Genomic DNA, 10,000 nt, shown 5'->3' on the forward strand with positions numbered 1-10,000 from the left:
TTTATCTCCCTCCATTCCATTTCTTCCATGGCTCTTACCTTTTTTCAACTCCCTTTTTCATGCCCTCTGTCTTTACCCTTTTGTACCTTTCAGTCTTCCTCAATTTTATTTTTGTCTCCCTTGGTCTTCCTCAGTCTTCTTTTTTTTATTCTCTCCCTTGGTCTGTACCCCTTCTCTCCTTTTCCCTCCTCCTTAGCTTCCCTCTTTCTCTCCCTTGTTCTCTACCCTTTCCCTTACATTTTCTCTTCCTCAATCTGTACATCTTCTTTCCCCTTCTCCCAGCCATCCTCCTTCCCTTTATCCCTCCCTCCTTCATTCTCTACCCTTTCCCTCCATCCCTACCTCCTTCATTCTCTACCCTTTCCTTCCATCTCTTCCTTCCCTTCCTCTCCATCTTTCCCTCTGTCTCCCTCTCTACCTTCCATCCTCAGCCTCCCTACAAATCCCTAGCATCTTCATTCAATCACTGATTTCTTTTTTGCAGATATCTCGTCTACTACATGTACACAAGGGCCCAGGGACGCAAGCCGTGGATAGATTGCATAACAATGATGAATGGGAAACAGATGTATGGTGAGTATTTATCGCAAGTTTGGCTTCATTAAGTTGAATTTACTATATTTAATATATGTGATGTGTTTACAGTTAGTGTATGAATGTATTTTACTGTACATATTTGTGTGTGTGTGTGTGTGTGTGTGTGCACGCATGTGTGTGTGTAATAATCAGTTTCCTGTGTGTGTCACCCCAGCCCTCAGCCAAATTTTCCTATGATGGCCTGTTCACCTTATCCACCCCTCAAGCCAATTTTTTTACAAAATATTCATGAAAGCACCAGATTACCAGCTACACATTAAGCCTTTTTTCTCTCTCCAACAGGTGTCCCACTGGGAGGCATAGGCTCAGGAACAATTGGCCGTGGGTTTAGGGGGGAGTTCTGCCGCTACCAGATGGTGCCTGGAATTTATGAGTACCACACTGTCATGGCCAATCAGTTCATCGTGACAATCAGAGACCCCAAGGGCAATACACTCTACCAAAAGGTCTTGTCAGTACACAGGTATGTGATGGATTTTATATGAGGTACAGTTGTTTGAAGAAGTTTGTTAAGTCCTAGATGGTATAGGGTAGAGCCTGGTAGCAATGCTATCATCACATTACCACCTGGTCATGTTGGTGGTGAGTGTACTATAAGTATTTAATGTGTATGACATCTCGTACTGTAGATGAATACCAGAATCGTGGCCTACACCTGTTAGGCCTAAGTGAACATTATGTTATGTGGGATATAATGAGGTGGTTGTGTTAAGTATGTAAAATTATAAGATTTCGTCTTTGTTATATCTCTGAATATTATCACTGTTATCAAGGAGTTAGCAAACAAAAACACAAAGTCGTCTATGTGTGAAAAAGTTACAGTAAATTAAATTAAATCAAGAATGAAAAAAACTTAAATAATTGACTTCAAATAAACTTATTGATTGATTGAATGGCTTGCTTGCCCTTAAGGCTGATGTTAAACTCTGGTTCCTTTATTTTCCATCTTTATCATTCCCTGAGGGTTGATATGTTTTTTTTTTTTTTAATGCAGTGAAATCAGTAAAAAACATTGGGAGTAATAAAGAAAAAACAAAAATTCATTTTTTCAGCATTTATTTGTATTGACTGTGAGGATGTATGGGTGTTATTGATACTCTGAGGCTCCTTGTTTTTCCTCTCATTTGATAACCACCAGTCCAGGTCTAAACACCATATTTTTTCACATGTGTAAAATGATATTAGAAAGAAAGAAAAGAAGTGTACTTTACCTTTTGTTATTATCTTTACAATACTATTAATGCAGATGTGATCATGTATGTACTATACGTGTGTATGCATGCATCACGAACATGTTTTTTCATATCTAGTTTTTTTGTCCTTTTGCAATTTTGGTGTGAATGTTCTAATTACACGACACATAATGTACTATGGGACGTGTCACAGCCTTTGCCATGAGAACCTTTCCTACCCGCAGTAAGTCCAAGAAAGGTTTGGGGTCGTGGGACTGGGGCTTCAGTGGAGCAGATGCCCTCTACTGCGGCCTTTATCCAAGATCATGGACTGTCTACAATATCAAAGAACAGAGCATAAGACTAATATGCCGTCAGATTTCACCTGTTATACCACACAATTATAAAGTGAGTGTGAGGTGATATGCAAAGATAGTTTTAGGGAAATTTATTATACCGAATGAAGTTACTGACTCGTCTAACTTCCTCTTGAATTATATTAATCTTTTCTTTTTTTACTTTCTCAAATTTTTCTCTCTTTATTTTTAGATAGATATTTCACATATATACGAACAAGTCATACTTTATGAAACTTTCCCCCAGCTATATTTATCTATTCTACTTGCTTTACTTATATTATCTTTTTTTTGCAATAAGATATATACGCATATTTCTTCCTAGTTTCCTCTCATTACCTCGATAGCCCTGTGAGAAAGTGAAAACTAATTTAAGATAAATGGTGAGGCAAAATCTGATAAGAGAGACTAATTAATAAGGATTTGATGAAAATCAAACCATAGTAGGAAACAGAACATCACTTATCATGTATTTGTTTTGCAGGATTCATGTTTACCTGTAGGTATGTTTGTATGGAATATTGAAAATCACAATTCGGAACCTCGCGATGTTTCCATTTCTCTCACCTTCAAGAACGGCACAGGCAGTAGTGAAGATAAAAATGGTAAGTTGGCTGTGCAGATTTTTGTTTGTTTGTTTGTTTCTTCTCCCTGTGCTTAATGAAAATAGAAATTTGTGATAGATTCAGTGCGGTTTATACATGCATGATCTGATAGTTTTTTTTTTCTTTTCCTTCCTTTTCTTTTTCTTTCTCTTTTTGTCAGAAATGTTCTATTAGCTCTTCTCTTGCGGTGTTTCTCTCTCAAAAAGAAAAAAAGTGTGCAATTTCAGTAACTTTTGTCGTGAAATGAAATGCCTCAAATTAATGCGTTTCAATTGCCGTTGTTAAAAGAAATCTTTGTATGCCGTTCTATTTCATAACGATATTTATAAAACCTCTGTGAATTAAATCATTTCAGGAGAATGTTGGAGCGAAGTTTGGGAAAGAAATTTGGAGGAAGGGAAAGCGAAAGGCGTCGTGTTGCACCAGACCATCAGAAGTCTCAATCTGCGATACTGTTTGGCCGTCAGAGAAAAGGTCGGTGGAATGGGGTTATGGGGTGCAAGGGATCTGTCTTTTCTTTGTCCTCTATTTTTTTCTTTCCTCCTCTTGCTAATCAAATACTTTTAGCTTTTTCTTTATTACCATTTTACCTCTTCTTATTATAGTGTTCAGCTTTTTGGATTTTTTTTTTTATTATATGCTTTTGACCTTTTTTTCTTTTCTTTTCTTTTCTTTTCTTTTCTTTTCTTCTCTTCTTTTAAGTAGGACTTTCTCTCTCTCTCTCTCTCTCTCTCTCTCTCTCTCTCTCTCTCTCTCTCTCTCTCTCTCTCTCTCTCTCTATCTATCTATCTATCTATCTTTATATCTCTATATCTCTCTATCTCTCTATCTCTCTATCTCTCTATCTCTCTATCTATATTTATCTCTCTCTCTCTCTCCTCTCTTCTCTCTCTCTCTCTCTCTCTCTCTCTCATTCTCTCTCTCTCCTCTCACTCTCCTCTCTCTCACCTCTCATCTCATCTCTCTCTCTCTCCTCCTCTCTACTCTCTCCATCTCTCACTTCTCTCATCTCTCCTCTCTCTCTTCTCTCACTCTCCTCTCTCTCTCTCACTCTCTCTCACTCTCTCTCTTCTCTCACTCTCTCTCATCTCTCTCACTCTCTCTTCTCTCTCTCTCCTCTCTCCTCTCTCCTTCCTCACTCTCTCCCCTCTCTCTCTCCTCTCTCTCTCTCTCTCTCTCTCTCTCTCTCTCTCTCTCTCTCTCTTCTCTCTCTCTCTCCTTCTCTCTCTTCTTCTCTCTCACTCTCCTCTCTTCCTCTCCTCTCTCTCTCTCTCCTCTCTCTTCTCTCTCTCTCTCTCTCTCTCTCTCTCTCTCTCTCTCTCTCTCTCTCTCTCTCTCTCTCTCTCTCTCTCTCTCTCTCTCTCTCTCTCTCTCTCTCTCTCTCTCTCTCTCTCTCTCTCTCTCTCTCTCTCTCTCTCCCCCTCCCTCCCCTCCCTCCCCTCCCTCCCCTCCCTCCTCCCTCCTCCTCTCCCTCCCCCTCTTTCTGTCTCTCTCTTTCCACCTATACTTTCTGTCTCTATTTCCCTTCCTTTTTCTTTTTTTAAGTAAATTCTTGATGTTATCCTTATATATTTATCTTTTTTTGAGTTTTATTATCCCTTCCCCCATTATCCATAAGTATTTTTCTAATATTTGCTTTCCCTTTCACCCCCCCCCCCCCCCCCCCCGCCCAATGCAGCCTGGCGTCTCTGCCTCCCACTGCCCCGGCTTCAATCCCACAGGGCCTGGCGACTCCGTGTGGAATGACCTGAAAATGGACGGAGAGTTGGAAAGCAAAGAAGCACCCTTGATAAAAACAAGTACGTCACGTCAGTTTTTTTTTTTCTCTCTCTCTCTCTCTTTGTCTCTAATGATTAGGTTGTGTTGCTATATTAGTTAGCGTATATTTTCATCTTTGTTATTTTTTCAGTCAGTTTTTAGTCTCTTTTTTTTTCTATGTTTAGTGTAAAGTTTTGTCTTTTCCTATTTCTGCTCAAGAATGTCTTACTCCATTGCTTGAAAATGGGTTTTCAGTTTTAGATATATTCTAGTAATTGACATTGGTAATAATAAAAGTTAAAATATAAAGGTAGTGTTTGTAATAGTGATTATAAACAGTGACAAATACTGTAATGATAATCATAAGAATAATGATTAATATAATTAATTTTAATGTTGATAATGATAATAACTATTGCTAGTCTTGATTTTTACTATTAATCCTAGCCACAATAACCAAAACTAGAGAAGTAATAATCATAGTGTCTCAAACTAACCCCCTAAGAACAGCAGTCCATAAAACAGATATGTCCCCCCTTCCTGCCAATTCCCAGCCCCCACAGAGCATCATGTCTAAGAAAATCTTTGTATTAAATGCCCTCTTAATCGAAACCATTATCGCCACTAGGAAAAGGTGAAGAGAGAGCAGTGGCAGTGTGTGGAAAGTGTAGCATAGGGGCCAACAAGTCAGGCATGGTGGAGATCGCCCTGGCTTGGGACATGCCGCAAATTGTGTTCAAAAGCCGGGGGATTACTCACACCAGGTGGGAGGAGCTCGGACAGCAACCGTTGCGTGTGTGTGCGTGTGTGTGCGTGTGTGTGACGGGCATGTGCATGGCTAGTGTTTGGCCTGCTCGCCCACAGGTGACGGTGTTGATGCTGTGTGGATGACCTTTTCCTGACTTTCTTCTTTCCTCGGCTCTTATTTTTCGATGCAGACTTTTGAAGAGGGTGGATCTGATTGCTCTTTCTATTTTTCATATTATTTTCCATCTCTTTTTTAACCAGATTTTCCTTTTCAATAACTTCTCAGTGATGTTAATGTTTGTCTCCTTCAAGTGATTGTAAACCCCATTTATACCCCCCATAAATAAAATGCACACACTTTAAATTTGATCACATAGATGTCATGACCTATAAAACAATATAAATCAAAAATTAAATGAATCATATCGAGTTCATAACTAGTTTCCCCAGTGATAACGAGAGTCCTTGCCTCCAGACGATATACACGCTGGTTTGGGGATGAGCAAACAGCAGCCCAGGAGATCGCTTCTTATGCTCTGGACAGCTACAAGCGGTGGGAAGTCGAGATAGAGAATTGGCAGAATCCTATCCTTCAGGACAAGTAAGGCACTTTATATTCAGACACAAATGTGTGCACACATCTTCACATATAAATACATACACTAAGATATTTACAAACAAATACATGCGCATAGACACGTACATATAGACAAAAATGTGCACACATAGACAAAGACATATATGCACACTTAGATATACATACATTGATATTTATATAGATACGTGCAGACAGAAACATTCATACATAGTTCACAAAAGCACCCAGTTGTACTATCATTACTATTATTCAGCATTTTCACTCTTATATTATGATAATTAAATGTTTCTTTTACTGGCAATTGATATGTTTTACTGTTTATTATAATAACTGATAATTTTAGGAACCTATTATTCTTACATCATCAGCTTCATTTAGTTACCGCTGTTACTACTGTTACTCCTACTACTGTTATAACATTATTATTATCAGTATACCACTATTAGTATTATTACCATTATTTCCATCAATTCCACTGTGATAATATCCTTCCTCTTTAACAACCCCTTTCAGAGACTTACCCGACTGGTTCAAAAGTGCCATCTTCAATGAGCTCTACTTCATCTCGGACGGAGGCTCGGTCTGGCTCGAGATGACACCCTCTCCCAACACACCCCTGCCTGCCTACGACACTCGGTAAGGCTGTCAGGCATTGGCTCTTTTACAGTGTGAGTTTAGGGGGGGGAGGGGTTCCTAGTCTGGGATGGGGTTTGGAGCCAGTGAACCAGTCATTAATGTTGAATGACATTTCTTTCTTTCTCTTTTTCTTTCTTTCTTTTTTTCTTTCTCTTTCTTTCTTTCTTTCATTCTTTCATTCTTTCATTCTTTCCTTCTCTTTCTTTCTTTCTTTCTTTCTTTCTTTCTTTCATACAAGCATATAGATGGCACTAATATGGAATGGGGATTTATATTAGAATGTGTTATGATATATGTTATAGTTTATATGTAATGTGCTATTATATAGATTAGGTGATACTTGTTATATTATTAGTTATGACATTGAATATGTGCATTACCTATAATCATATATATTAAGGGTTATAGTAGAACTTAAGAACAGTATAGGTATACTTAAACCCTTGATGACGGGTGAAGAATTTTTCTTTAAAAACTCTACTCTCTGGAGATCAATGGCAACGTGCCAACTTTGAGCTTGGGAGTTCGGTACATCAAGCCAAATCACCGGCTTGTAACGCTTTGGCACGCCGCTGCCACGTACAGCTGCACGCCACAGATCGAGAGGTTTGTTTTGGTGCCTCACGGTGTGACTGATCGGGAAGGGGTTAACCCATCGGGAAGGGGATGAATTAGTGCCTCAATACCTCCAGGGTCCTTGAGGTATCCAGAATGGCATACTGTAAAGGATTATATATGAAAATTTTATGCCGGATAAAGTATCTATGACTGTTTTTTGTATTAATTATCTGAACAAGGAATTGAAAGTCACAAGTCATGATTAGTAGCCTGATATTGGGCTTGACTTGGCTGCCTGAGAGTATAACTTCAGGATGTCAGAACTGGAACCCTAAGAACCAGTGAAATATTATGTCACCAAATATAAGGAATAAACTTTTTTTTAAATGCCCCCTTCATCTTCTATTCCCTCCCTACCCACCCCCAGACCTGAATATGGCCGCTTTGCATACCTGGAAAGCCACGAGTACCGGATGTACAACACCTACGACGTGCACTTCTACGCGTCGTGGGCCCTCGTCATGTTATGGCCTGAGCTGCAGAAGTCCCTCCAGTATGACATGGCCCAATGGACTACCTCGGCTGACCTCACACCCCGGACGCATCTCTTCAGGGGGAACAAGGGCGTGCGCAAGCTGGCCAATGCTGTGCCACATGATATTGGTGACCCAGGTGAGTTGATAAGGGGCAAGATGAAAGGTGTCATTTCAGCTTTTTTTTAACCCCTTGGTGACGGGTGTATAAAACTAAAAAAAACAACTCTGCATCTGCACGCCACATTTCGAGCGGTTTGTTTTTAAGCCTATCGTCAGGAAGGGGTTAAGGGGTAAAGGTGGGTAGTTGAGAGAAGCACATAAAACTTTAGAAAACTTAGCTATTCTAGAATCATTGTAAAGCTATAACTGGAACTATATAGGTGTATTTTTGTTACTAGTATTTTTAAATTTTTTTCTAAATCACTTGTTCATTTTTCCAGAGGATGAGCCCTTTGTGCGTGTAAATGCTTACCAGATTCATGACATTAGTTATTGGAAAGATCTGAACCTAAAGTTTGTTTTACAGGTAAGAAATTATTTGTAAAATATGGAATTTCTTCGGTCTTTAGAACAATGTAGATTTGATTTTGAAGTATATGTCATGTATTTCTTATTATATTGCTCTTATGTAAAGATGCTCTTGTCACATTTGTAATGAAGTTATGTATAATGTCCTAAATTACTTAGAATAATAGTTTTAGTTATTAATGTCATAAATTGCATATGATGGTGTCATAAATTCTGTACATTGATATCATATTTAGCATATTATGATGGCATAAATTGGATAAGGCTATTTTTTAAAATTCCAAGCACTAAGACCAGAAACTGGTCTAACAACTGACTCCCCTTCCCTTGCCTTAGGTGTACAGAGACCACACTTTCTTCCATGACCTTGATCACCTCACGCACATGTGGCCGGTATGTCGGGCCGTAATGGACCGATGCTTTGCCTATGACCGGGATGGTGATGGCCTGATTGAGAATGAAGGCCAGGCAGACCAGACTTATGACTCGTGGGTGATGCATGGACCCTCGGCCTACTGCTGCTCATTGTGGGTGGCCGCCCTGGCCGTCATGGTGGAGATGGCCTCGGAGCTCAAAGATGAGGCTGAGGAGAAGAAGTTTGCCGAGGCTCTGGCCAAGGCGAGGGTAGCCCTGCAGGAGAAACTCTGGAATGGTAAGGGAGACTGGGAAGAGAATCATGATTGGGTATTGTGTGAATGTGATTTTTATTAAAGTTGAAGATTATAGTTGATTTTTACTAAAGATTATGTCTGTGTGTGGCTATGTGTGTCTTTATCTGCATGTTCGTGTGTTTGTATATGAGTGAAGGTCATTGCAGAAATTGTTGATTTTTGTTCTTTATTAGGGGAACAGTATTGTGTGGCCTCTTAAAATCTCTAATCAGTAACTGCAAATTCTAATGCCTTTTCTCTTCCTCACAGGAAAATATTACAAGTTTGATTGTTGTGATGCTCCCCACAGCCACAGTATTATGGCAGATCAGCTGGTTGGTCACTGGTATCTCTCTCTGTCTGGAGCTGGAGTTGAGGTAAGGAAAATGCTCCCTCTTATCTGAGTGTGAATCATAGCAGTTGTTAAGTATGAATTATTATTATTATTATTATTATTATTATTATTGATGTTATTATTATTAATATTATTATGACATTTTGAATATTATTATTATTTTTATCATTTTGTTATTATTATGAATGTTCTGAACCCAAAGCTGCTGGGAGTGGCATATAGGTACATGCCATGCCCACTGTGAGTTTAACCTATTAATTGTCTTTACACATAGATGGGTCCACAAGTACTAAGTCAAAAATGAGCCAATTACGAGTTCTACCTCTCTCACCCATTTACCCTTTTCCTGGTATCTTATGTTGCTGTTAGTGATGTCAGAAATAGAATTAACAACATAGATATTGATAGCATTAGTAAAGAAAAAAAAATGTTTTCCCCACAAAACTCAAGTAAAGGTGAAGTCAGGTGTGATCTCAAGTTCTACCTAATTGACTCCTTTTGTGGCTAAGCACTTGCATCTATCCACATTTCACAAAACAGTACCACAGTTAACACATTTTCCCAGTGATGGTGGGTTGATATTATTATCATGAGTATTATTAATATTATAATTGTTATTTTTTTATTATTTTCATTATTTTATTACTATTATCATTATTATTGTTGTTATTATTGTTATTATTGTTATTATTATTATTATTATTATTATTATTATTACATTATCATTATTACATTATCATTATTATTATTATCATTATTTTGATTTTTATCATTACAGTTATCTTTATTATTTATCATCATTACTTTTAGTTTACTTTTTAATAAAAGTAGTAATAGTAGTACAAGAATAGCAAGATAAAAGCAAGAAAATATATCCTGGCCCACACAGGTATTCAGACGAGAC

General features: G+C 38.3%; 1 protein-coding gene across 1 annotated transcript in view; it reads left to right on the forward strand.

The window, feature by feature from the left end:
• The window catches only part of LOC125024574 (non-lysosomal glucosylceramidase-like), a 16,231-nt gene that overhangs the window by 5,293 nt on the left and 938 nt on the right, over nt 1–10,000 (forward strand). The window contains exons 2-15 of the mRNA XM_047612378.1: nt 485–573; nt 880–1,060; nt 2,015–2,177; nt 2,610–2,730; nt 3,086–3,204; nt 4,409–4,529; nt 5,117–5,252; nt 5,711–5,836; nt 6,347–6,469; nt 7,455–7,699; nt 8,004–8,089; nt 8,428–8,743; nt 9,012–9,118; nt 9,986–10,000. The exon at nt 9,986–10,000 is cut by the window's right edge and continues 177 nt beyond it. Of these exons, the coding sequence (XP_047468334.1) occupies nt 485–573; nt 880–1,060; nt 2,015–2,177; nt 2,610–2,730; nt 3,086–3,204; nt 4,409–4,529; nt 5,117–5,252; nt 5,711–5,836; nt 6,347–6,469; nt 7,455–7,699; nt 8,004–8,089; nt 8,428–8,743; nt 9,012–9,118; nt 9,986–10,000 (1,948 nt within the window). The remainder of the gene's footprint in view (nt 1–484; nt 574–879; nt 1,061–2,014; nt 2,178–2,609; nt 2,731–3,085; nt 3,205–4,408; nt 4,530–5,116; nt 5,253–5,710; nt 5,837–6,346; nt 6,470–7,454; nt 7,700–8,003; nt 8,090–8,427; nt 8,744–9,011; nt 9,119–9,985) is intronic.

This window comes from Penaeus chinensis, chromosome 43 (genome assembly GCF_019202785.1).
Source record: "Penaeus chinensis breed Huanghai No. 1 chromosome 43, ASM1920278v2, whole genome shotgun sequence".
Taxonomy (NCBI): Eukaryota; Metazoa; Arthropoda; class Malacostraca; order Decapoda; family Penaeidae; genus Penaeus; species Penaeus chinensis.